This window comes from Chionomys nivalis, chromosome 9, assembly GCF_950005125.1.
Source record: "Chionomys nivalis chromosome 9, mChiNiv1.1, whole genome shotgun sequence".
NCBI classification, from domain to species: domain Eukaryota; kingdom Metazoa; phylum Chordata; class Mammalia; order Rodentia; family Cricetidae; genus Chionomys; species Chionomys nivalis.
Window position 1 is genome coordinate 45,406,028 of NC_080094.1, and position 27,751 is coordinate 45,433,778.

General features: G+C 44.8%; 1 protein-coding gene and 1 pseudogene across 1 annotated transcript; one reads left to right on the forward strand and one right to left on the reverse strand.

Moving 5' to 3' along the window:
* Positions 1 to 4,032: 4,032 nt before the first annotated feature.
* LOC130880982 (60S ribosomal protein L39-like) lies at positions 4,033 to 5,888 on the reverse strand (annotated as a pseudogene).
* Positions 5,889 to 20,902: 15,014 nt separating this feature from the next.
* LOC130881611 (60S ribosomal protein L7a-like) lies at positions 20,903 to 21,749 on the forward strand. The gene has a single exon (XM_057781253.1). The coding sequence runs from the start codon at positions 20,909 to 20,911 to the stop codon at positions 21,707 to 21,709; it is 801 nt and encodes a 266-aa protein (XP_057637236.1). The 5' UTR covers positions 20,903 to 20,908; the 3' UTR covers positions 21,710 to 21,749.
* Positions 21,750 to 27,751: the final 6,002 nt, after the last annotated feature.

The window sequence follows — 27,751 nt, forward strand, 5'->3', positions numbered from 1 at the left end:
TAAATCAAGAGGAAGCTCACGGAACTGTGGGAGTTTGGGAAGAACAATGCCTGAATGTCAGAGACAAGATCTGGGCTGAGTTTTGACAAAGGCTCCTCTGAACTTTGTCTTTGTGGACTAGGTGTCCCCACTATTCCAGCAGGGCTTGCTAACCAGTGTCGCCTGTAGGTCCTCTTTCCTTCTGCTGTGGATCAGGCTCTGAGCATAGGACTCTCACTCTTTGTCTCCTGAGAAAGGGAGAGGGAGGCTCTTTACCACTGAGATGGATCTTACCTGGGAACGACGGACTTTCTGGGAGTAAATAGCTTCTTCATTGACAAAAAAAGGATGAGGATCAACTGACCAGGCGGAGAGAACTGCAGACCTCATAGGTGAGAGCCTGGGGGGCTGGAAGCCCATTGCTCATGCCTGGTCTGGTCAGGATCCAAACTCTCCCAACAGTCTTTGCAGCCTCCACCGCTGACCGCGCTGCTGCTGAGCAATAGGGGGCGATGCTGAACTCTGATCACCTAGGACCACACCACAGGACCCAGGGAGGTCCTATAACTCTTGAGTTCTCCATTCCTGTGTGGGTCAGGCTCATTCAGAACACGCTTTGAACAAGTGGTTTGAGAAAAAATATCCTGGGCTTCCCCACACCAACTCACGCTGCTTCTCACTCACTGGAAACCAAAGCAAGCCATGCCAAGGCAGCCTGGGAGTATCCACACACTCCCAGAGGCTCTGATGACTGGGCACCTCAGGTTTGCAGATTTCCAACAGCATAAGCAATTCCAAGACAACGAGAGAGCTAAAAGCATGGTCCAGTTAATGTTCATGAGATCTTGTCTTGATCAGTTTTGTAGTTATAACTGAATACTTGAGACAATTTGTATACATAACTAATTTACACTAGGGTTCCAAAAGTGGGGGAAGGGCAGCATGTGAAACAAAACACTGCTAGGATTTTTTGGGGTGCTTGATGGTTCAACCATGGAGAAGAAAGGGAGAAAGGGGGTGTACCCATTAGTTTTATGTCATCTTGATACAAGCTAGGGTCATCTGAGACAGGGAACCTCAACAGAGAAAACGCCTCTGAAAGATCAGGCTATAGGCAAGCCTAAAGGATATTTTCTTAATTAGTGTTTGATGGGGGAAAGCCCAGCTCATTGTGTATGGTCCCACCTCTGAACAGGTGGCTCTGGGTTCCATAAGAAAGCAGGTCAAGCAAGCCATGGGGACCAAGGCAGTCAGTAGCAGTACTTCATGGCCTCTGCATCAGCTCCTGCCTCCAGGTTCCTGCCCTGTTGACTTCTTGTTCTGACTTCCCCTAAATGGACTGTAACTCTTACATAGCCCCTGGATGGATTTGTAAGCTGGTAAACCCTTTCCTCCCCAGATTGCTTTGGTCATGGCGTTTCTACCTAGCAATAGTCACTCTAACCAAGACAGGCGATTTATGCGCAGAAGAGACAGAGCAAAGGAGGTCACTCTTTTTGTAATGATGCTCTAACAGAAACTAGCCCTTTCTTGTAGGAACCGTCCTAATCCCTTTAGGAAGCAGGGCCCAAACACCTCTTAGAGGCTCCATCCCATCTCAGAATGTCACAATAGATAGGGACTAACCCATTAACCTGAACTTTGGTACAAACAGACCGTAACAGTGTTCTTGTGCAAGCCACTTCCTGGCAGGCTCGGCACCTTTCACTGCATAATGATGTGATGTCTGTGGCCTCATTGAACTAGAGACACACCTGCACAATGTTCGGCTCAGTGCCTATCAACTGACAAGGACCCTGAGCCTAGAGAGCTTAAAGCTGTCCAGGCCTGGGTAGCCCCATGCTCTTCTATATGTTCGAGTCTTGGAGAATGAGATGCGTGCTTCGTGGTCATCCACAATGGAAGGAAAAGTCTAAGGAGAAAGGAGCAGAATCGGGGCAGTTTTCTGTGGGAACTGGGACCAGACAACATGAGGTTTTGCAAATCAACTATCCTGATAACTTTTCCTTAAATTTTATTTTTGAGATTATAATTACAACATGTCTCCCTTCCCTTTTGTCCCTCCAAACCATTCCAATATACCCCTCCCTGCTCTACTTCAATATATAGCCTCTTATTTTGTATGGACATATACGTCCCTATATATAACCTGTTGAGTCCATACGATGTTACTTGTATGTATGCTTGCAGGGCTGACCATTTGGTACCTCTCCCAGCTTTCCTCCATTGCCTATAGTTCTTGTGTCTGTTTGAGCCCTCGTGGGTTTTTCTCCATGCAGTTTGGCATGTCCATTGGTTTCATCCTTGCTGGATACATATTTGGGCAGTCATGTTGGTGAGACTTCATGGGTGTATCTTCTGATATTACTAGGAGATACAGTCTCATAGCAAACTCCATGATCCTCTATCTTTTAGTCTTTCTGCTCCTCTTCTGCAATTTCCCTGGGTCTTAGGTGCAAGAGTATTTTGTAGATGCAGCCACTGGAACTGGGCTCCATAACTATGCATTTTGATTGGTTGTGGATTCTGTTGTCGTCTCCATCTGTTACAAAGAGACTTTTACTTGCTGAAGGGTCAAGCCTACATTTATCTGTGGGTATAAGGACAAATGTTTATAGATTGTTGTTAGGGGTACTACTGATACTTCTGAGGGCAGATGAGGACTTCAAAGTCAGACAGGAGGCTGGGCTTGGCTCTGGACCTAAGTAACTTCATTGGCTGGTGTCTTACTTAGGTTTTTATCACTGTGATAAAGCTCTATGGCCAAAAGAAGCTTGGGGAGGAAGATTTATTTCACCTTACAGCTTCTAGTCCATCATGAAGGGAAGTCAGGGCAGGAACTTGGAAGCCCAGACCAGTGGAACACAGTTTGCTGACTTGCTTTCACAGGCTTGCTCAATTTTTTTCTATACCCCAGGAACACCTGCCCAGGAACTGTATGACCTACAGTGGGCCAGGTCTTTTTACATCAATCACCAATCAAGAAACTGCCCCACTGACCAATCTGATGGGGGCGTCTTCTCAGTTGAGACTTCCTCTTCTTAGATGACTCTAGCTTGTGTCGTGTTGACATAAACCCCAACCACAACTGGTTGGTCGCTTTCCAGTTCAGTTATCTCATCTGTAAAATAAGGCCTAAAAGAGAACTCTTCTTCTTCCTTTTTTTTCTTGTGGATCCAGTGAACTTTATTAATGATATTTAAGAGAATAGGGCAGCCCCACGGCCATCACTTCATAGCTTCCCAGAAGGGTCGTCCACAATCTTCTGAGTGGCAGTGATGTTGTCGACTATGGTCATGAGTCCCTCCACAATGCCAAAGTTGTCATGGATGACCTTGGGCAAGGAGGCTAAGCAGTTGGTGGTGCAGGAAGCATTGCTGACAGTCTTGAGTGGGTTGCCATATTTCTCATGGTTCATACTCATAACAACCATGGGGGCATCAGTAGAAGGGGCAGAGATTACGACACTTTTGACCTTACTCTTCAAGTGGAACCTAGCCTTCTCCATGGTGGTGAAGACATCAGTAGACTCCACGACATACTTGGCACCGGCATCACTCCATTTGATGTTGGTGGCATCATCTTGCTCCGGGAAGATGCCAATGGCCTTCCCATTGATGACAAGCTTCCCATTCCCAGCCTTGACTGTACCATTGAACTTGCCATGAGTAGAGTCGTACTGAAACATGGAGACCATGTAGTTGAGGTCAATAAAAGAGTAAATGGTGGCAACAATTTTTACTTTCCCAGACGCGGTAGCAGTTCTGGTACCCAGGTGCCCAATATGGTCAAATCCGTTTACTCTGACTTCGCCTTCAAGTCTTGGGGACAAGGCTGGCACTTCATGAGAAGATATGGCTGTCTCTGAAACAGGGAGGAGTGGATAGCCTAAAAGAGATTTTTTTTTAAAGTTCCTATATTTTATTACTGGACAAACCACTCCTCCAACTTAAACATGACCAAGTCTCCAGGCTGAAATGTTGAACTCCATCTGATCGGACTGATGGAGGACCATGATTCAGTATAAACTCTGTCATGCCACTGCGTGAATCCTTACAGATCCAGCTTTGTTCTCCTCCAGTTTCTTCTCTTGGAGTTGAACCTAATTTTGTTACCAGTTTCCATCCGAATCCACTGAGGAACAGGACGATTTTGCTCTTGGATCTTGGCCAGGAATCACTTGATTCTGAAAATCATGTGAGAAGACACAGCAAGAAGGCGAGTCAGGCATACAGTACAGGACGGTGCAGAAAAGGGGAAGAGGAGGTCCTGACCGGAAGAACAGCATTCGAGAACCTCTTTTTAAAGATATTTTATTTATTCCTATCATTTTGCTTATCCATGTTCACGGTACGTGGGGGCGGGGGTGCATGTGCATGTCAAAAGATAAATTTTAGGAGTCAGTTGACTCTTTTGGCTGTGGTTCCCCAGACTACCATTCAGATTTGCAGGCTTGTAGGCAAGTTATTTTACCTGCTTAGTCATCTTGATGGCCTGACAGTTTTATTTTAACTCTATAGGGCCACCATGGGAGTAAAATTGTCATTTTGTATAACATGAATACTGAAAAGGCTGTCATTGGCCTTATGTGGCAGAGGGCAGAGGACCGAGCACCATTGAAAGTGGGCAGTGACAAGAGAAGTGGACGGAGAGGTGTGACAGAGGAATCATAGAGTATGGGGAGCATCCTAAAGAAACGACATGGGACAGGCAGGGTGATGGAGAGGCTGTCTGAATGCTCGCTTTGCGGTTAGCTTGCTGTGTGACCTTCAGTTGGTACCTGACCTGTCTGGGTTTCAGTGTCCTCCTAGGAAACACCAGCTCCAATTGCAAAGCCTTTTGAGCTTCCAGGTTCCCCTGATGTGTACTCACAAACCTTGGAATGCTTGGCTGGGGAAGCTAGATCTACCTGTCCAAGAATCTGCGTTCTTTCTTGTCTTTATGATTGGAGCATGGATAGCAAAGACAGATGCCCAGTTCCAGAATGGGACATCCAGAAACTTAGGTCCCTAAGGATGACCAGCAACACTCCGCAGAACTTACCTCTTGGTCACTTGCTGGGGAGGGTGGGAATTGAGCAAACACGTATAATAAGTCTCGGGGCTGCATCTAAGAACGGAATGAGCCCCACTGCGTTTCTGCCCTCAGAACTCACATTCAAAGGGTGACTATGCCATTTGCTGCATGTCTATGTAAAAGCCTCACATCTTCTCAGCATATTGACATTTCAGAAATAAATATATAATGTTCCTTTGTGTCTCTCTTAAAGTCACAATTGATTTAAAGGGCATATTATATGACAGTATAATCACCCCAGATTTCTCTCGGTCACTCTTTACATGAAATACCTTTTTTATCATTTCACTTTCATTTCATGCATATTGTTGGATCCAAGGAAAATCTCTTATAGACACCAGATAGTTGAATTTTTATCTTAATTGAATCCATTCATCAGCTTATGCCTTTGTGCATGTATGATGTGTGTGCATGTGTGGTGTTTTTTTGTGCATGCATATGTATGCTCACAGTGGTGTTTGTATGGGAATCAGAGGACAGCCTCAGGTGTCAGTCCTCACCCCCCCCCCCTTGTGTAGGGGAGTGTTCTTCTGGTGTTGTCTGGTACTGTGTACACCAGGCTGATCGGCCCCTTGAGTTTCCTGAGACTCTCTGGTCTGCATAGAGGACTGGGATGACAGAACACACCACTGCCTGCTTTATGTGGGTCCTGGGATTTTTCACCCAGTCCTGGTGTTTGTGTGGCAAGTGCTCTATCCACTGAGTCATTTCCCCAGCTCAGTGTGTATGCCTTTTAATCGGAAAACTTACCCATTTACATTTAACTGAGTTACTGATACTTACTTTTGCCATTTTGTTACTTGTTCCATGTCTTCTAGTATTTTGCCCTCCATTTCGTCCTCTACCACTTTCTTCTGTATTTAACTGGTTCTTTTGTAGTTCTGTTTTTATTTCTCATTTTTCTTTAGTGTGCTTTGATACATTTTTTTTCCAGAATACTCCCCTGCTACTCACCCCCCACCCACCACTCCCATTACCCCGGCTTTTAAATGTTACAATTTTGTTCTCGGAGACAAGTTCTCACCCTGTAGTATTTGCTGGCTTGAAACTTGCTATGTAGACCAGGCTAGCCTGGAACTTTCAGTGATCCTCCTGAAGTCTGCTAGCTGGGGTTACTGATGCTTACCACCATGCCTGGCAATGATGCACACATTCTTTTTAAAACAAGTGTGAACTGGGAATCTTTCCTTAGTTTGTAGCCAAGATTATTCTTTCTTAAAAAACAAAGCCGACTCTAGCTGTGTACCCTGCTTGTTTTCTGCCAAGTGGCAGTGTTACTGATGGTGCCTAGGGCTGCCCCACGGTCTTTTAGTTTTCTTTGATAGATCACATATTGATCCTGATCAAAGATACTATTTTTCTCTCCTTGATTTCTGAGGAATTTTCAGGATATAATTTAAATGTTTCCACTTAGAGTCTCATGAAGCGTTCTGTAGCCTTGTCTCACTGTTTGGGACACAACACCTGTTTCATATTGTCACCAGTTAGCATCTCCTAGTTTTATATCTTTGTCTTTTCAAGACATTGAATTTATGGTAGTAGCTATTACCCTCACACATCTTAGCTTTTAGTCAGTAGTCGCAAAGTTATTAAAGTAAAACAGCAATGCTGACAATCACCAACCAGCGGCTAATAGGACTCTAAAACATCTCTGTTTACCTCCAAAACCCGATACTCAACAGTGTAGCAAAGTAACAACAAATAAGCCTCTTCCTCAGAAGAAAAAAACCTCCCTATTGACCAAGCTAAACTAACAAGAAATGTCTTCACAACTGCTACTTTCCAGGAGTTGAAAACAGTTATTGTAGACTAAAGCTATAAAGGTTCAAGTTAATATTTCAATGAAAATTCCTAGGAGGCTTTTGCAGTCTGTCAAAATGAGGGGAGTTGATTTGGTCACATCATTGAATTATTTTATAGAAAACCTCAGGTTCTGCCGTGTTCTCTCTGAGAAACATAATGTTTCCGTGGCCACACACGGCCATATAAGTATGGCCCAGACTCTCCATAAACTAATGTGTGCTTTTATAACATACCAACATAGTTAGCAGTCACATATTCATTCTTTTAAATTAAAATAGCCTCATAAAGACAAACTACCTATGACGGAAAATATTTTTTTAAGATTATAGTATAATCACATCATTTGTCCTTCCCTTTCTTCGCTCTAACCCCCCTCTCTCTAACCCCCTTGCTCTTTTTCAATTCTTGCCCTTTTTTCTTTAATTACTGTTACGTATACATGCATATGCACACATGTACATATCTTAATATAAAAATGCAATCTGATCAGTCTGTATAATTTTATATAGGTATTTTTTCAGGCTGATTATTGGTCTTGGATAAATAATGCTGTATCCTCCCTGAGGATGACTATCTCTCCTACTTTCAACATTCCTTAATTGCAGGCAGTTCTTTGTCTAAGGCTGAGGTTTCGTGATCACTCTGTCTTCCACGTTAGTATATCTATTGGTGACGTCCTTGCCCAGGTCTTATTGAGGTAGCCATGTTGGTGAGCCACCCCACATTGAACATACCTGATCTCACCTGTTGATGGACATTTAAAGTATGTTCTACCCATGCTTATAAACAGCTGTAGTTCTATGACCTGTCAGACTGCAGATATTTCTTCCTGACTTTCACAGGGATTATACATACCCGACTTCTTAAACTGTAAGCGTCACCCCATGTGAGATCTTACAGCTGAATGTGGGAGGCAGGAAAAATCTGGCAACAGCAAAAGGTTGCCGAATGCGTAACAACGAGCCATCCATCAAAACCAAATTGGAACGAATCTGAAGTTTCAGGTAGTGTTCGCCCATGTTGCATGGAACTTCATGGAAGCTTTGGTTCTGAACATACACGTGCATTTCATACTGCACATGCCACGGTGCCGAGTAGCACTGAAGTGCCCGGCTTCTGACCAGGGTCACAGATGGCTTATTATGTATGCCTTCCACAGTCTGACCACAAGCATCTGCAGTCTATTGTGTGTCCTGCTCCTGTTTCTTTAACAGAGCCCGTGGGTAGTCTCCGCTTGAGAAAGATCAGAGTCAAAATAAACAGAGAGTAGCATGCAAGTGCCATCGCAACATGCTGGCGTGTCGTGAGTAAGGTCTGCAGAAAGAAAACCAGGAGCAGGACAGCTACCTCGTCTAGTCCAGTGCAGCAGCTCCACCAGGGAAACACTGGAACTGAGCCCAACAGAGGCCAGAGAACTCCTGTTTCAAAAGCGGCTGTTCCTTAACTGGATGTATACTTGGTTGTTATAAACCTTAGTTGTTATCCAGAGCTTTTGCATCTATTCATCCTGCTCCTGAGTGTTAGTTTGATGTTTCTATGGAGGAATGAGACCTTGGAGTTTTCTAGTTTGCAAAAGCAAACTGGCAGAGGCAACATGCTGGAAATGCATTGATGTGGACAACATCCTGGCGTGGTGTTCGTGGAGGGAGGGGCTAGAGATGAGATCCAAAAAGACCACAGGGGAGGAGTGGCTTTTGAGCGCAGAGAAAAGAAGGAAGAGAAGCCGGGAGAAGAACAAGAGCTTGGAGTAGAAAATCTGGTTTGTCTTGAGTCCTGTTGTAAGGGAGGCAGAGAAGATGGAGCAGCGCCAGGACCAGCAGTTTAGCCCTGGTTCCATTGAGGATAGGAACTCATGAAGGGTATGAGGAGACTTTGTTGGTTTGTTCGAAAGGGACAATGTTACTGTTCTGATGAAGCCTAGAGCTGAAGCAAAGAGACCAAGGAACAGACTACGTAGATACCTGGGCAAGCGATAAAGCCAGCGTGTGGGAATCAGGGGCAGCGTTTGGCAACAATTAAGAGGCTGAGCGTTTAATAGCAACAGATTGGCAGATCGCTGACGACTTTCGGAAGAGAGCCAAGGGAAGGCCTGGCTGAGGAAACCGAGTCTGGCCCGGAGAAAGGGAAATGCTCTGGCTTCACGGGCTCCCTCCCTCCTGGGAAAGGAGATATGTTGTTTCTCTGGGCTTGGCTGAAACAGTATCTTTGAGGTCTATACTTTTCAAACGGAAACCCTTGAGAAAAAAATGAGAAAGCTGGGGCACAAGGGAGGAATGCGAGCACGTACTTGTTCCTCTGTCCTGCGGTGAGTCAGTTCCCTCTCATTCTGTAGTGTCAGCATTTTCAGTGTGTCTGAGGATAGGCAGAGAATTCCAGAGTCAAGCTTATCCGGCCAGTGTCCTGACCCCACTGGCTCACACTGTGAGGTCCTGTAGGCCGCTGTTCTTCTCTGAACCTGTTTTCTCATCTGTCCCACAGAGGTGACAATGGTCCTGAAACCCTGGTAAGGATGAGCCACACAAAGTGCTCCGCAGGGTTCCTGTTCATTGTAAATGCTCCCTATTGACACTCCTAATGATATTATGATTATTGCAATAGCTCTGCTCTTTTCTTTCCTTTTCCATTTTTATTGATTTTTTTTGAGGGGGGGAATTTCACACAATGCACCCCAGTCCCACTCATCTCCTAGTTCCTCCATGTCCACAACTCACTCTGGTAGTGCCCCCTTACCCACCAAAAGGCTAAAAAAAATAAAAATAAAAATAAACAAAAAGAAAAAGAAAGAAAGAAAAATACTTCTAGCCTCCACCTCTCCCCCTCCTCCGCCTGTCATTCATCATAGTGGCACTGGGAGCTGCTGTGTGTCATGCAATAGATCCTTTTGTCCGAACAGCTTTACATTCAAATGGTCATCGTGTGATGAGCGGTTGGTCAGGTTCAAGGTCTCTGACTTCAGAACATCATCAATACTGGACCCCCACCGACTTTCATCTCCAATATCCTGCCGTCACCCTGGGTCACAGAAGGCAGCCACCCTGGAACCTTACCAGTAGGCCATAGCCACATGGTGATACACAGATTAATAGAAATGGGTTAATTTAAGATATAAGAATTAGCTAGAAATATGCCTAAGCTATTGGCCAAGCAATGTTGTAATTAAGACAGTTTCTGTGTGATTATTCCGGTCTTAGTGGTCGGGGAAACGAACAGGCACTCCCCTGTTACAGATGTGTGCTTGGGTGGTAGCTGAGGTGGTCAGTTCAAGCTGCTAGGACCACTCCTCTCAGGCGAGGGGTGGAACGGGCTCTTCCAGGCCCATAGTGAGGGGTGGGGACGAGCAAATGTGGAGAGTCAGTTCTCTTATTAGCAGTGGGACCAGCTTTCCCAATCAGGAATCTTCAGGGTCCATTATCCCAGGTATGGGGACTTTCAAGGCAGGCTCTCCTGTATGTTGGGGGAGCAGGTCACTCTGGGCCGGTGAGAGGTGGGGCCAGGTCAGCAGAGCCCTCGTACTCTTTTTTTTTTTGCACGGCCCCCAATGGTAACATGGGCAACAGAGATCTACACATACCCCAACTGTTGCAGGACCACAGACCCAGAAGTGGTCAATGGCAGCAGTTTGGAGCTGGATGTCACCATGGCCCCAGGTGACAGCGCAGGCCTCTCAGATCCAGATGTGGCCAGCAGCAGTGTGGTCCCTGGTCGCCACCCTAGCCCCAGGTGGCGATTCAGATCTCCAGCTGTCATTTGGCCCAATGGCAATGAGAGCCAGAGACCTCAACACAGACTCTGGCTGTGGCAGGACCACCGACTCAGAAATGGCCCCAAGCCACAGCGCAGGTATGGGTATCAATATGGCCCTGGGTGGCAGTGCTGGCCACGCTGATTGAGGACACCAAGATGGCCTCAGGTGTCAGCCTGGGCATCTGCACTGCCTTTGGTGGTAACCAGAGCCTGGGACATGGATGCAGACCCTGGCTCTGGTGGGGACACAGATACAGATGTGGCCCTCGGCAGCAGTTCAGGTCCTGACAGCACCATGGTCATAGGTAGCAGCCCAAACCACTGAGGTTGGCATGATCCTGCAGCAACATGTCCTTCAGACCCCAAAATGGCTACAGGTGGTGGTCTAGAGGCGGGGGAGGGTGTTAGTGGCAATGTGGATAATGAACATCACCATAGGGCCAGGTTGCCCTAGAACCCTGGACCTACACATGGTCGTGGGTGACATGCCTGGCCTGGATGTCGCTATGGCCCCGGGAGGTTGCACAGGCAGCTCAGATCTGCATTGCCCCAGCTGCAAGGTGACCCTAGGAAAACAGCCTGACCCCAGGTGGCAGCCCAGATCTCTGGCATGTGCCTGGCCTTTGGTGGTACCAGGAGCCATGGATATCAACACAGACCGTGGCTACAGCAGGGCCACAGACCCAGACATGGCCCCAGGCTGCAGCTCAGCCTGGGTGTTACCATAGCCTTGGGTTGCTTTGCAGAGTACTCAGATCTGTGCAGTTATGGCGGCCTCCTGACCTTCGGAAACCAACATGGACTCAGGTTTCGGTCCAGACCTGGTTTTCTGCACTATCTTCCATGAAAAGAAGAACCCTGGACATCAACCCAGTCCTGGGCTATGATAGGACCATGAACCCCGACATGGCCCTCAGATGCAGCCCGGGCCCAGAAGTCTCCATGGCTCAGGGTCATAGCTCTACTTTTAAACAAAGGATCCTGTACTTGGTTTGAGACACCTTACGAGCCCCAGACTCTAGCTTGGTCCTGTGTTCAAGAATATCAGGTAGATCCCTTCTTCCTGTTCGCTCCAAGTCCTCCAGTTCACCTGTTCCCAGGCTCTGAAGGCTGTCCTAAGACAAAATTCAGTGCCAGGGGTGAAAGGGAAGGACGGCAACAGGAAGAACCAGGGGAGCTGGCGCTCATGCTTCATAGGCTGATGACAATGTCCCTTAAAGTCGGTTTGGAGTTGCATGTGCCAGAGCGACGCGAACTTTGCAGTGCTCAGATTCTGATTATAAGCTGCTGACCTCAGGGCATGGGAGGAGAGCGTCCCTGGGTTCCCCATCCCCCTGCCAGGACTGGGGCAGGAACAGAGGCCGCCATTCTGAAGGTTCTGTCAGAAAGCACATGGTGGTAGGTTACTGGTTACCACCTAAGCCAAGCCCTTGATCTGCATGTTTGAGGAAACCCTTTGTTCCTTTCAACTCTCTATTCTCTCAGCTGGCTGGTACAGTGACTGGAACAGTCAGGGTTTTTTTCTTTTCTTTTTTTTTTCTTTCTTCCTTTTCTCTTTGGATTTTTTTAAAAATAACTGGTTTGTGAGTTCAGACAGAATTGGGTTCCAGGCTTGGTTCAGGGCCAGGGACTTCTGCATCTTTTTAACCCCTTCAAAGACCCAGAAAAGAGGAAGAACCTGAAGACTAATGGGGGCGGGGAAGGAGGTACAGAGGTGCCCTCCAGCTCAGGGTCTAACACGGTGAGATCGACAGCATAGTGAACAGGTGTACACAACCTATGGTCGGGCAAGGGTCTGACAGACACAGGTGTGAATGATTTTACCATCTACAATAAAATAGGGAAAATAGTTTTTTGAGTATACTGCCAGAGGGCAGCAGTCTGAGGTACAATTAGAGTTCTGCCTATCACACAATGTTGGGGGGCAGTGTGTCCATGTTAGAGAAGCACTTTCGGTTAGGATGAGTGTCTTGTGCACAGTTGCCTAGCATGTCATTCACGACATGAAAGGGCATACAGCTCAGATTGGCCGGTGTACAGTCTAGGAGGTTAATATGAGTTGCTACACACATAATTTCCAGTTTTGCAATCTCTGGCATGCAAATAAGGTCTATGCAAATCGTGGTCATGCAAATATGGACAGCCCTGGCTGATGTCAAAGGTTTGGGTCATAGAGCACTTGGCTCTGTGATATGCAACGCTTCAAGACTGGCAGTTAGGGATTCCTGGAACATGTTCATGAAGTTTCCTTAATTGGGACTAGGCTCCATTTTCTGGTTTCCTATTAATGGCCCTTCCATTCACAAAAGACACAGAAAGAATCATGGGGTTCCCTATGCTGTCTGAACTCCAGGTTCCCCATCTCTTTCTGGAGCTCAAGGAGCCCCAGGAGTAGCGGCTTCTTTCCTCCTTTGTTGCTTCATGCCTGACATTGTTAATCACTTTCCCGCATGCGCTTTGGATTCTCAGATCTCTGAGAATGCTTCTCAACACGGTGCTCCACTTATCTACCACCAATTGTGCTTAGCCTTTAAACTGAGACCTTTCTCCCATCCTGAGACAAGATCATGTCCAAGAGACCAACAGGAAGTGAGTATGCAATAAATATTCGTGGAATGAACGGATAACTGTTTTTAGCTCTTGTAATATGCCAGGACTGTCTTAAGAATGTTTTAACAGTCAACAGCTAAAGTTCTTGACTTTAATATAATGTATATGGGAGATGGACAGCAAGCAAAGAAGGCGGAAAAATCATCACATGCTGGGTAATGAGCAGTTCTAACAAATGAACAGACATAAAGCAAAAGAAAGTGTCAGCCACCAGGGCACACTGAGGATAAGAAGTCAGGAAAAGCCCTCTAAGGCAGGAACATAGAAAAGCAGAAGTCAACACGTTGAAGGTCTCCTGAGAGCCCTCTAGATATTTAGTTTAACTTGATCTGACTGCAAGACTTCAGTCTTTTAAGAAAGATCCTATAGGTCTAGGAAAGATTAGTTACTCTTCTACTGTTGCTACAAAGCACCATGACCAAATCAATTTATACAATAAGGCGTTTAATTGGGAGTTCAGAGCTCCAGAGGACCAGAGTTGATGACCACCATGGTGGGAGTATAGCACTGAAGCAGAAGCTAAAAGCTCACATCTGATCTGCAGGCATAAGGTAGAGAGAGGGAGGGAGAGAGGAAGGAAGGGAAGGGGGGAGAGAAACTGGGAAGGCTTTGCGATTTTGAAACCTCAATTTCTACCCCCAGTGACAAGCCTCTTCCAACAACTATATCTTAGGCAGGCGGATCTCTGTGAGTTCGAGACCAACCTGGTCTACAAGAGCTAGTTCCAGGACAGGCTCCAAAACCACAGAGAAACCCTGTCTCGAAAAACCAAAAAAAAAAAAAAAACAAAAAAAAAACAAAAAAAAAAACCAACAACTATATCTTCTAATCCTTTCCAGTTTCACCAACCAAGGACCAAGAGTTCAAATATATGGAGATGGAGACCACGGAGACCACTCTCATCCAAACCACCACTCCTGGGAATCTAGGGTTCTGTAGCACATAGATTTCCACTGCTCCCATGTTGTAAGACTATGATTCCACTGTTCTTTATAACCCTGAGATTCTAAGACTCACTGGAACATTGATGCTTAAATATACCAGGAAACATTGTCTATCCTCTTCCCCTTACTCCTAGGAAATAGGTTTTAAAAATACATTTTTTATTTCCTATTTTAAAAAATAGATTAAGAAAAAAACAGTCAAAAACATCTATTCTGATTCTAAGTGTCATAGTCAACTAGAGGCAGCACAGGGGTCCTTGTGTCCACAGATAAGCACTTGGGGAGCCTGGAACGTTGACACACAGGGCTGTGTAACTGGTGGTTTCTCCTCTGCCCGCCAGTTTCCAAATAATCACTCTGAAACTTAATATTAATTACAAACTGTTGGCCTATTATCTCAGGCTTATTATTAACTAGCTCTTACAACTTAAATTAACCCATTTCTATTATTCTATATTTTACTATGAGGCTTGTGACTTGCTACCTCAAATCTTGCTTCTCTGGTGGTTGCGGGCATCTCTCTGACTTCACCCTTTTTCTCCCTGTATCCTACCTGACTCTACTATGCGTGGCTATTGGCCAAATCAGTTTTTTTATTAACCAATGGTAGATCAAGGTCATGATGAAGGAATCTACAGAGAGAGCTGAACCAAGCTCATGGAAACTCAGGAACTGTGGATCAGCAGCTGTGGAGCTTCCATGGGACTGAACTAGGCCTCCACATGTGGGAGACAGTGGTGAAGCTTGGACTATCTGTGAGGCACCTGGCAGTAGGACCAGGATCTATCCCTGGTGCATGAGCCAGCTTATTGTAGCCCATTTCATATGGTGGGATACCATGCTCAGCCTTATTGGGGGGGGGGCACTGGTTCTGCCCCAACTTAATATGTCAGACTTTGATGACTTCTCTTGGGAACCCTTACCCACTGGGAGGACTGAGTGGACAGTGGGCTGGGGGTAGGCAGGGAGGTTGGGAGGAGGGGTAGGAGAACTGTGGATGGACTGTAAAATGAAATTTAAAAATGAATTTAAAAAGACATGTTCACAGCATACAGAGAGACATTTCTCATCAGTGTTGTTCCTTCAAGGGAAGGAATGCTACACCCGCTACTCACCCAGAAGGCTGGGGTCGATTGCACATTCTGACCCACTGTCCTTTGTGCTGTCTGTGGGGCTGGAGGCCACACCCACTCCCAGACCCTCATCATAAATGTTAGTATTGTTGTTTGCTTGTTTTTTTTCAATCTATAGAATCCCTCTTTATGGAAGGTGTCACATGGACTTTACAAAGAGTTTAATGTAGTCACATCTGTTCTTTATTTAACTTTATTCCTCGAGAAGATCTATATTTTTTTTTGTGAACACTGTATTGAGTTAATTATCACCAAGAAAATTTTATCAAATTGTGCTGTGCTTAAATATGGCTTAAAATAAACTACTTGGGGTCAGATTCCCAAGGTTTGGACCAACACTGGCTTCTTATTCATGTTGAATAGAACTGACTTTCTGCCTCCCACGGATCACCACTCCGCTGGATGTAAAGGTTGCAGAGACCCCACAACTTGAAGAAGGTAAGAAAAATTTTCTCTAAATAAAAGCGTAGGAATTCAGTCCTCTCACCCAAGGAGTTTCAACTGTAAGAGAGAATGAAATAATATGGGTTCATCTCAGTCCTCTGAGCAAAGCATTTTGTACAACTATTGAGATGTCTTTTAGCAAAATATTCAAAGACTTACACAAGTGACTGTAAAATTCTTGGTTTCCTGAACAAGGAACCATAGATGTTGCCAGCTGGAGAGGCATAGGAGCTAATGTGAAAAGAGCCCACGAAAAGGGGAACAAAATTCCTGTCATATTATTTTGCGGTCTTGACTGCAGTGATGTACTGCCTGGATCCCTTCCAAGAGGACCATAAAGAGGAAGATCCTCTGGACACAGCTCGGCAGGGGGTACTGTGCCTACATTTAATGAGACTGATTTAGACACATGTGCCGCCTCCCCTTTCAAACACCTTAATTTTATAATCATGTACAGCAAATATTCATTCTCATCAATCTAAATTCAGAAATTCAGTCCATGCCGCCTCACTTCCAGAGACTACTTATACAAGATAAGGGGCATAATCAACAGGAAATGATTGGACCGAACCTCTCACCATACCAGTTCTTACGATGCCTATGATTTTAAATCCTCAGGACCCAAATATGTGTCAACAGTACCAATTTACTTCTGAGTTCTCAAAGAATTTCAGAAAATCTGTTGCCGCCAATGGCGTGCCTGCTCTATTTACTGATGTGTTATGGGACAATTTAAGCAGGGATATTGTTACTCCTTGGGACAATAAGCAAGTATGTGAAGCTTCCACCCAGGACAATACTTGATATGGAAAGCAAGATAGTATGATGAATGTGATGAACAGGCAGAAGGAAAGCATGGCAATAACGTCCCTATCAATTCTGCACGCTTTGAGGAGGGGGACAATCTAGCGATGCTCTACTATAGATGAATGGCTTGGTCTGGAGTTTTGACCCAGCACACCTTTGTCTGCTGCAAGCCCAGAGAATTGGTCCTGATCATGGAGAAACTGCGGACTCGCTGGCCACTAAAACAGAAGGTCAGTGAGCCTTGGTCTGAGTTTCCTGTTCAAGTTAAGAGGCCTTAGAAGAGGAAGTAACTCATGGGGAAGCTGCAGATATCCTGGCCAGGCAGCTCAAGTTTGCTAGAGCCACCAGAGGGTGCAGAGCTACTATAGCACCAGTAAGACATAGTCTTTCTAAGTGGGTGACAGTCACTCAGGATGTTGGCAGCTGTCTCACGCTGCGTCAGTCACTGCTGCAGCTATTCACAAAACTGCTCAAAGGGGACCTTGCTTTGGATGAGGAAATAAAGGACACTGAAAAAATTAGTGCAAAAAAAAAAAAAAATCTAGTAATCCAGTCCCTTGTCTTTGCCCATGATGTCAAAGAGGAAAACATTGGGCTAAGGAATGTCAATTCAAATTTGAGAAGGATGGTAAGCCTTTAAACTCCCAAGGGGGCAATCCCAAGCCCAAGAATCAAGGGTAAAATTGACCCAGACAATCAAAGATGAACCAGACTCTAACGCAGTATCCAGTCATTCAGAGACAGTGCAATGGGATTAATTTCCTTTGCTTTAAGGACAATCAGTTATCTGAGGATAGACATCATATGTTGACCTTATATATGGAAAACGATTCCATTAAAAGTATTCTAGATACTGGCGCAGGTCATTCCATTATTATCAAGAACAGAGCCCCCACATTGCCAATGTCTAGAGGCCCACCTTTACAAGGTGTTGGCCACCAATGGGACTCATTAAAAAGTACTGTCTTAAATCAGACTGACGAAGAATCTTCCTCTGGCACTGTGCAGCCTGACATTGTCCCAGGACGCTCATATAATCTGTGGGGAACAGATATATTGTAACAAATGCAAGCAGTGCTTACCATAACAAATCATCTGATAATTATAATACAAGGAAGTATACCCCCTAATTGGGGTCATTGATCAAGGGCCATCCATACAGCCTTTAAAAATACAATGGGTCTCTGATGACCCAGTGTGGACTGATCAATGACCCCTTTATGGGGAAAAATTAAAACAGGCCCAACTTCTAGTGCAGGAACAATTACAGTTAGTTCATAGAACCTTTAGTCAGTTCCTGGGATTCCCCTATTTTTGTAATTCATAAAAGGAGAAGAATAAATTTTCCTGTTACATGATATCAGGGGCATAAATGCTACTATGAAAACAGTGGGTCCCTCCAGCAAAGGCCCCTGGCTCCTACTGTGAATCCTCAAGGACAGTCAGTGTTACACTTGCCTTAAAAGATGGCCTTTTCTGTTCCTTTACATCATAATAAGGAATGCTTTGCATTCTCTCTTCCTGCTTTAAACAACCAACAGCCAACGAATGACCTGAAATCAGTGGAAAGTTTTATCAAAAGGGATTTCCCAAGTCACTGTTCATTCATTAAATGGATGACACTTTGCTCTCCAGCTCATCTAATCGATCCTTAAATGAGTGCGTTGCTTCCACGGTAAATGCAAAGAGAACAAATTTAAACCTAGTTCCAAATAAAATGAAAAGCAATCACTTTACGATTATTTAGGATGTTATCACACAACAAGTTCTCCATCATCCTCTACTTAGAACTTCCCAAACAAATTTCCCTTAGTTACTTACAAAAACGTTTGGGCCATATCAGTTTGGTACGTCCTTATCACTATTACTACTAAAAATTTGGCTGTGTTCTTTATGTTACTTTCCAGAGATTGTTACTTATACTTGATCAGAAACATAAAACTCGAAAGCAGAGGGAGTTATTGGTTTATTAAATAATGTTGATGATAAAAGTGGTCTCTTACTTCCTTATCTATGACTTGTTCATCCTTCCTCCTCCTCATCTACTGGGATTATAGACCAACAAGGTAATGGTATTATAGAAATTTATGAATGTCATAATTATCTGCAACTCCTTGTTTACAAGAAATTATACACTGGATAATGGTGGGAAGGAGACTTCTTAAACAAGTTAGTGGTAAAGAAGCTACAGAAGTCACTGTACCATTAAATAAAATGCAGGTTGATTATTTGTTTCACACTGATAATAACTGGCAAGTGATATTATCATGTTCCTCAGGATCTATAGATAATCATTAACCCAATGATCCCCCTTTTAGGATTTTTGAAGATACCCCTTGAGTATTACCTACAATTACCACTAATGAATCGTACAGAGATCCCATTTAATGCTATTACAGATGGTTCTTCAAGAGGACAAGGAGTTTATGTTTTATATACAGATTCCACATCCTCCACAAAATAAATTGTACCCACATCAATTGCCTTCCCTCACAGAAATCAATCAGCTTTTATTAGATGTTTCTCAGGCATTGAATATTGCAACTGACTCTGTGGACTGTGCTCAAACCATTTCTCTATTAGAAGCTTCAAGACTTAAACCCAAGCCCACTACTGATGTTATTTCATAATTATTTCTCTCCCTTCAGATATCTATATGATAATGAACTCAACCTTTTTCATAATTCATATTCCTGCTCATTCTAATTTGCCAGGTCCGTTAGCATCCGCTAGTGCTCAAGATGAGGCGCTGGCTGCCTCCTTGCCCCTAGTACTTTCCTTAAAGGCCACTCAAAAATCTCAAGAACTTCTTCATCAAAATGAAAAACGTTACAAGTACAATTCTCTTTACCCCATGAACAAGCACAACACATCATTCACGCCTGATCTTTTTCTTCTTTCACCCCACTGCCCTCTGCTGGCGTAATTAATCCTCAAGGATTAAAATCCAGTGCCATTATGGCCAACAGATTTCTCAGAAATTTGAAATTTAAAATATGCTCATGTAACAGCTGATACTTTTTCTAATATGATTGTTACTTCTGTTCACAGGGTGAGACCATCTTGGATGTAGTCAAACATTTATTATACACTGTTTCTTTCCTAGGATTTCCATTACAATTAAAAACTGATAACGGTCCGGCATACACTAGTAAGTGCTTTAAGGAATTTTGCAGTATATGGAATCTTAATCATGTTAGTGAAATCCCTTGCAACACACAGGGTCAAGCTATTGTGGAATGACAACATCTAATACTTAAATGGCAAATTTTTTAAAAGGTGGTTTATACACACTAGGCTACATTTAGCCAGGTTTACTTTAACGTTTTGCACTTTAAAGAATATTGCTTCTTTGGCTGCCCAAAATATTTAGCCCTAAAGGAGACACAGCCTAAGTTATTTGTTAAATGAAAATACTTAGAAACTAATCCGTGGAAATGACTTAGTCACTCTACCATCAGCGTGAGGTTACGCTTATGTCTTCCGAGATGAGGTCCCAGATGGTTCCAGCTACAGCACACCTGACCAGGACGGCACTGACTTAGGGACACATTAAGACTTCAACTCATCAAGCCAAGACCTTGGAAAGACAACAGGACACAATACTATTGACCCCAAAATGATGCTGTTATATTTACTAACTATATTACATGTTAATTCTCAGCTTGTCACTATAGACTCCAAATGCCAGTATGTCCTTATAGAAGACAGTACAATGTTGTTTTGCCATGTTGAGGACTTTTTTTTTTTTTTTTTTTTTGGATTTTCGAGACAGGGTTTCTCCGTAGCTTTTTGGTTCCTGACCTGGAACTAGCTCTTGTAGACCATGCTGGCCTCGAACTCACAGAGATCCACCTGCCTCTGCCTCCCGAGTGCTGGGATTAAAGGCGTGCGCCACCACCACCCGGCTCTTGAGGACTGTTTTTATGCTTTTTTTTAAAAATTACTAGTACCAGACATGATTACTAGAATGCAAAAGTGGTTTCAAAACTGGCCTACATGATTAGTAACACTACAGCAAACATGTTAGCAGAAATCAGCCAAGAAATGGGTGAGTTGAGAACCACAGTTTTACAGACCAGAGCTTGTTGTGGACTGTTTGCACACTGTGAAGACGTATTGCTGTGACTGATGTAATGAAAAGCTCAATGGCCAATAGCTAGGCAGGAGGTATAGGAAGGATTTCCAAGGAGCGAAAGGAAGAGCAGGAGAAATCTAGGTGTACGGGCGAAGCCAGAAAACACGGAGGGAAAACAAGAGGCGCGCGACTGAAGAGAGGTAAGGCATATGATAGAATGTAGATGAATATAAATGGGTTAATTTAAATTATAAGAACGAGTTAAGCTCTCTCTCCTCCAGCCCGGCAAGATGCCCAAGGGAAAGAAGGCCAAGAGGAAGAAGGTGGCCCCAGCCCCCGCCGTCGTGAAGAAGCAGGAGGCGAAGAAGGTGGTGAATCCTTTGTTTGAGAAGAGGCCTAAGAACTTCGGCATTGGGCAGGACATCCAGCCCAAGAGAGATCTCACACGCTTCGTCAAATGGCGCCGCTACATCAGGCTGCAGCGGCAGAGGGCCATCCTCTATAAGCGCCTCAAAGTTCCTCCTGCCATTAACCAGTTCACCCAGGCCCTGGACCGGCAAACAGCTACCCAGTTGCTTAAACTTGCCCACAAGTACAGGCCAGAGACCAAGCAGGAAAAGAAGCAGAGGCTGCTGGCCCGTGCTGAGAAGAAAGCTGCCGGCAAAGGGGATGTCCCAACTAAGAGACCACCTGTCCTTCGAGCGGGCGTCAATACAGTCACCACTTTGGTAGAGAACAAGAAAGCTCAGCTAGTGGTGATTGCCCACGACGTAGACCCCATTGAGCTGGTGGTCTTCCTGCCTGCCCTGTGTCGCAAGATGGGGGTCCCCTACTGCATCATCAAGGGAAAGGCCAGGCTGGGATGGCTGGTCCACAGGAAGACGTGCACCACTGTTGCCTTCACACAGGTTAACTCGGAAGACAAGGGTGCTCTGGCCAAGCTGGTGGAAGCTATTAGGACCAATTACAACGGCAGATATGATGAGATCGGCCGCCACTGGGGAGGCAACGTCCTGGGTCCTAAATCTGTGGCTCGAATTGCCAAGCTGGAAAAGGCAAAGGCCAAAGAACTCGCCACTAAACTGGGTTAAATGTACTGCTGAGTTTTCTGTACATAAATATAATTATAAAACTTCAAAAAAAAAAAAAAAGAATGAGTTAAGAACAAGGCTAAGCTGTAGGTCAAGCTTTCATAATTAATAAGTCTCTGTGTCATTATTTGGGAGTGGCTGGAGGGACAGAAAAAGACTCATTAAAAGAGCTACTACTATAGATTATTTGTTGCTCAAGCACAATCTTGATTGTCAACAATTTCCTGGCATGTGTTGCTTTAATATGACAGATTTTCATATTTTTCTCATAGTATTGATGATCAAATTAATGATCTGCAAAAAGAGATAAACAAAGTCTCTCAAAGGACCTCTGAATGGCCATCATGGTTAAGGTGACTTTCTCCTTTCCTTGCTCCTCTGCTAGGTGTTCTCATAGCTCTGCTTTGCTTGCTTGTAACAGCTAGAGGAGCCATGCAGGCAATGGATACCTTAGCCTCTACTATACCCACAACGCTTTTCCTTGAAAATAAAAAGTAGGAGATGCGGGAAGCACGGAAGTCTTTGTGTTCATAGATAAGCCCTAGAGGAACCTGGAATGTTGGCATACAGGGTCATGTCTTCAAGGGAAGTAATGCTACACCTGTTATCCACCCGGAAGGCTGGGGAAATCTGTGCTTTCCAGCCTGGTGTGGTGGGTAACCACATCGGTCACTTCCCAAGACCCTTCTCATAGACTTATTTGTCCCATTCACACTACAGAACCCATCTTTATGGACGACCTCACATGTACTTTACAAAGAGTTTCAATGTAGTCCTGCCCAATCCTTGTTTTGCTTACTTTGCTCCTCGAAGAGTCTTACATATGCTTTGTTATGCATGTGGGATCAAGTTAATTGTAAGCAGGAAAGTTTCCACCAAATTGTGCTGTGCTTAAATATGCCTAAAATAAACACTTGGGGTCACACTCTCAAGGTTGTGTTGAAACGAACTGCTTTCTTGCCTCTCACAAATCATCCGGCTGTGGAGGTCTCAGAGACCTCCTGCAGTAAACAAAAGCTCTAATGTTGCTCTGAAAGTTTAGTTGCAGCCATTCCATACACGCCCACTCCTGAAGCAGCTGCAAATATAAAGACGAATGAGACCCTCTGGTGGCAGCACTATGCCTGGCACCTGAGGTTGCTGCTTCTGGAGTTGGCCAAAGTCTCATCAGTCAAAATTCTAATAAGCTTAGAATTGTGACAGTGTGGTGGTTTGAAAGAAAATGCCCCCCCAAAAGGAGTAGCACTATTAGGGGGTATGGCTTTGTTGGAATAGGTATGGCTTTGTTGGAGGAAGTGTGTCACAGTGGGGGTGGGCCTTGAGATCTCCTATGCTCAAGCTTGATGTAGGACTCCCCTCTGTATGCTATGAATATGTTTTATTGCCATTGGTTAAGAAAGGAGCTGTTTTGACCTATGGCAGGGCAGAATATAGGTAGGTGGGGAAACTAAACAACGCAGGAAGAAAGAAGGCAGAGTCAGGCAGACGCCATGTAGCTACCTAAGGAGAAAGATGCCAGAACTTTACCAGTAAACCACAGCCTCATGGCAATACACAGATTAATATAAATGATTTAATTTAAGATATAAGAGCTAGCTAGGAATATGCCTGAGCCATTGGCCAAACAGTGTTGCAATTAATATAGTTTTGTGTGATTATTCAGGTCTGAGTGACCAGGAAACGAACGTGCAGTCTCCATTTACACAAGCCATTCTCACTGTTACAGTCTACTTCCTGTTGTCTTCCAATCAAGATGTAACCAGAACCATCTCTGCCTGCTTTCTGTCATGTTCTCCACCATGATGATAATGGACTGAACTTCTGAAGTGTAAGTAAGTCACCACAATTGAATGTTTTCCTTTGTAAGAGTTGCCCTGGTCATGGTGTCTCTTCACAGCAATAGAAACCCTAACTAAGACATGATAGACAGCAAGCATGTGATCTCTAGAGGCCCAAGCCAGACAATACACCAGTATAGAGGAGGGTAGGTGGGCACAAAGTCACACCCCTAGCTGAGGAACTACTTGCAGTTGATTGCTTCTGGGAGAGGGAAAGTCAGTTTTATTTAATGCTGTACTGTGGGACAAACCTCACTCCCAGGTCAACAGAAACTGGACTTGATGGGGGTTGGCATAGTGAGCATAGAATTGGATAGGTAGGGATGCTGGAGAGGATCTGGGAGAAGCTGGGAGAGAGGGAGGACTGTGATCAAAACACATTGTATGAGATTCTTAAGGAGCTAATAAAAACATTAAACAATTTCCAGTTACAAGGATCTCACGAAACAGTAGGCTTCATAAAACTGGAACAAACTGGATGCTCCAGCCAAGTAATGTGTAAAGTACTTTGTAAAGCAAGATCTTATGGGAGGTAATCCTGTGTTTCTGGGAGGCTGGAAAAGGCCTCAGGGAGAAGCTGCTGCTGTCTGAGCAGGGCTGTGGAAGGACACAGGGAGGGGTGAATAAAGAAAAGGAGGTAGCTTGAGAGAGCATGACTTGTTAGGGGCCAGGTTGGTTGACTCAATGTATAGGTGGACAGATCCTGGGGGGAGAGGAGGTTGGTTCAATTTGGAAGAGTGGATGCCAGGTTTTGGCCTGCCCCCTTCCATTCAGCTCTGCCTGCCCAAACTAGAATCAGGTAATTTTATTAGGTACCAGCTCTTTAAAAAGACCCATCTGTTTAGCAAATGTTATCTTCCACCCAGGATGAAGGTACAGCTTTTCCAAGGCATCTAATTTGTAAGGTCATAGAGAGGGATGGAATGCAAGACACTGATCATTCTTCAACGACACTCACTCGTTATGTGCCCTTTCCGTGACTGCACCACCACACACATCAGCCATTCCTATTGGCTTTGTCTGGGATTGAGGCAGAGAGCCCTACTAGCTCGGAATCTGGGGATTAGCCTTGCTTATTGTCACTCAGAAAAGAGGAAAGAAGAAAAGTGGGCAATTCACAGAGCCTACAAGAGCACTAATAACAATGAAAAAGGTCATAAATAAAAGCTATCCTCTGTTGAGCACTTGCGTAGGGCCAGGAAAGCATTAGCTGCTTCAGGTGTGTGGTCTTGAGTCTCTGATCCTTTCTGAAGTCGGGCCCCAAACCACAAAGCAGCGGGAGGTGGTGGCGCACACCTTTAATTTCAGCACTCCAGAGGCAGAAGCAGGCGGAGCGCTGTGACTCTGAGACCAGTGTGGTCTACAAAATGAGTTCTAGGACAGCCAGGTTGTTACACAGAGAAACCCTGTCTCAAGATAACAACAAAAAATAGAGCAAAGTGAAGCCTTATGGTTTTTTATTTTCTTTTCTTGTTTTGTTTTGTTTTTATTTAAATAACATTTTTTCATTTATTTTACATACTGATCCCCCTCCCTTCTCCTCCTGTTCCCCCCATCTTCCCCTCCTCCCTATCCTCCCACCCTCCACTCCTCCCCCATATCTATTTGGAAAGGGCAGGTCTCCCAGAAGCCTTGTTTTTCTTGTCATTATTCCCTAAACAGTGTAGTAATTACTTATTGTTATTAGGTCTTTTCATTAATCTGTGTAATCAATCTAGAGATGACTTAAAGTGCATGGAGGTTATACACACACAGGGCCATTTGACATAAGGAGCTCGCTCCCCGAAGGATTTCTATATTAAGACTCCTAGAACCAGTCCCCCGTGGTTACCAAGGGAAGACTGTACTGTTTAATGTCTATTTCTCTTCTCTAGAATTTAAATTTCCAAGAGCAAGGATTTTTTTTTTTTTTGCTGGTTTTGTTCATTGTGAGCTTTGTAGCATTCAGAGCAGTACATTCAGACATGGGTTACAACTTCATAAATATTTGTTCAGTGAATGGAAGAATGGCCAGTGTGGGTCTCTTTGAACATTTGAGAATCGTGTCATCAAAAGGCTCTCCTAAGAGCTGCAGCCAGGAAGCCGGGAGATGGGATTAGAGGCTAAGGCTTTGCTCTCTCTCCTCTCCTCCGCAACGTATCCCTCTTAGAGATTCTTCGTTGCTCCTGGTTTAGCTCCAGTTCCTCCCACTGATGTGGCAGCTCCCATTCGTCTGGTTCGCTCACAGCAGAATCCTGGGTACCTCCTCAGTGTGTGTTAGAGGAAGTGAGCACAGGTGGGAACATGGAAGACTGGGGGTGGGGTGGGGTGTCTCCATAGTTTGGATACGCTGTGATTGGGTGGATGCCTAGCCCCTCTCGAATGCACATTGCCACCAAGGAATCAGTAAGCCTTTCTCACATAAGCAAGTGGCGCTCCATCAGCTCAGCCAGCTAATAGGTGGCGGAGTTGGCATTTGAACCCGCGTTTCCAGAGCTCACTTGTCATGCAGAAAGGACTCCAGTTAATGCTTCACGGCTCATTCTACCCAAAGGTAACAGCTGTCTGGCCAGAAGGTCCACTGCCAACCAATTAGGACCAAAGTGTCTCATTCAAGGTCAGAGCTTTTGGGGACAATGTGAAATTGGCTTTTAATTCACAACTCCCGAGTTGTATCCATTTATGTAAAAACTTTCATGTCGTTTAAGCCCAAACCCCCCTTGGACTTCAATGGAAGCTTTGAATCTATGTGGAAGGTCAGAAGCATTTCTTTGAAAGTGTGTAGGGACCTGGTAGAAACGATATTAGCATATTCATTATCATCAGGGTTCTTTGAATGTAGCTTTTGGCTATTCTCTGAAAGCGATTGGAGGACTATGGCTCTTTTTTGTTCAAACATTCCTGGTCTGAAGCGAGGCTGCGGCTGCCTACTGCCTTCCAACAGGCAGTCGCGGGTCTGTGTTGCATAAGGCAGTGGTGAGTGTCGTCCTTGAGGAGTCTCCATGGTGACCCAGCCTTGTTGGTTGTTGAAAGCCATACCTCTCCCACTCATTCAGAATGCTTTAGCTGACAAAAGATGGCTTTACCTGGAAGTTAGGTGAGGCAGAGAGTCAGGATGGCTCTAGTGCTGACAAAGTAGCGGGCCAGTTCTGCTAAGTGCCCAGACCATTCGAGGGGACAATTAGGAGCCCTAATTCCCAGTACTCTTTAACTGTTCGGATCCAATTCTTCTGGGCCCCTCTGCTCATGTGTTTTGGGAAGGAATGACCTAGTATCGTCTTCCTTTCATTTGCCATTTCCAGTTCTAGTTACCGTACAGGCGAAGGCGGGGGAGCGGAATCAACCCCATTCAAAGATGAAGGCTAGACACCTCTCAGCTGATCTTGGTCACAGAGGTTATTGTAAAGCTACCGATAGAGATTCATGGGTGGGAATTTTGACCATGCATCACAGAACAAAGTTGCGTCCTTGGAAAATTATTCGAAACCTAGTGTTCAGCTATGCTGATGGCCTTCTCTAGATTAGATTGGTTTTCACCTCCTTTTCCCTGTGTTCCTTTCCCGAGGTTCGGGTTGACTCCCCAGGCCTCCATTTAAATGATGCAATCTGTAGAGTCTTTCAGCTTTCGTGTTCTTGTGTGACTTTTCCTGCTTCAGGAAATGACCAAAGGAAGAGGCAGGCACAGGGCTGAAAGCTAGGAGGCAGCTTTATTGCATGAATACAACAGGCCTAGGCAACATCGACCCCAAAACCGAGCTTCAGTTCGGTTAAACAAAGCATTTTATACCACTCCTGTCCCCTTGCCTGCTTCCTCACCCCCGCATAGCAACCCAGAGTGACATATTTTGATTGGCTATATTAAGCTTGTTTAGTAGCGTTTGCTAAATTCCTCCATAAGCAGACGGTCTCCACAAGCAGAAGAATTAGCCACAAATCATTTATAGTGTAGAGGGGAGAGGTGAGTAACGTGGTATAGCTCAAGGGCACCACCCAGCTTGTTGTGTGTTTTCCTCAGCTTCTTAGACCCTTCTGCCTTTTTTTTTTTTTTTGATTTTCGAGACAGGGTTTCTCCGTAGCTTTTTGGTTCCTGTCCTGGAACTAGCTCTTGTAGACCAGGCTGGTCTTGAACTCACAGAGATCCGCCTGCCTCTGCCTCCCGAGTGCTGGGATTAAAGGCGTGCGCCACCACCGCCCGGCTCTTCTGCCATTTTTTTATGCTCCAATC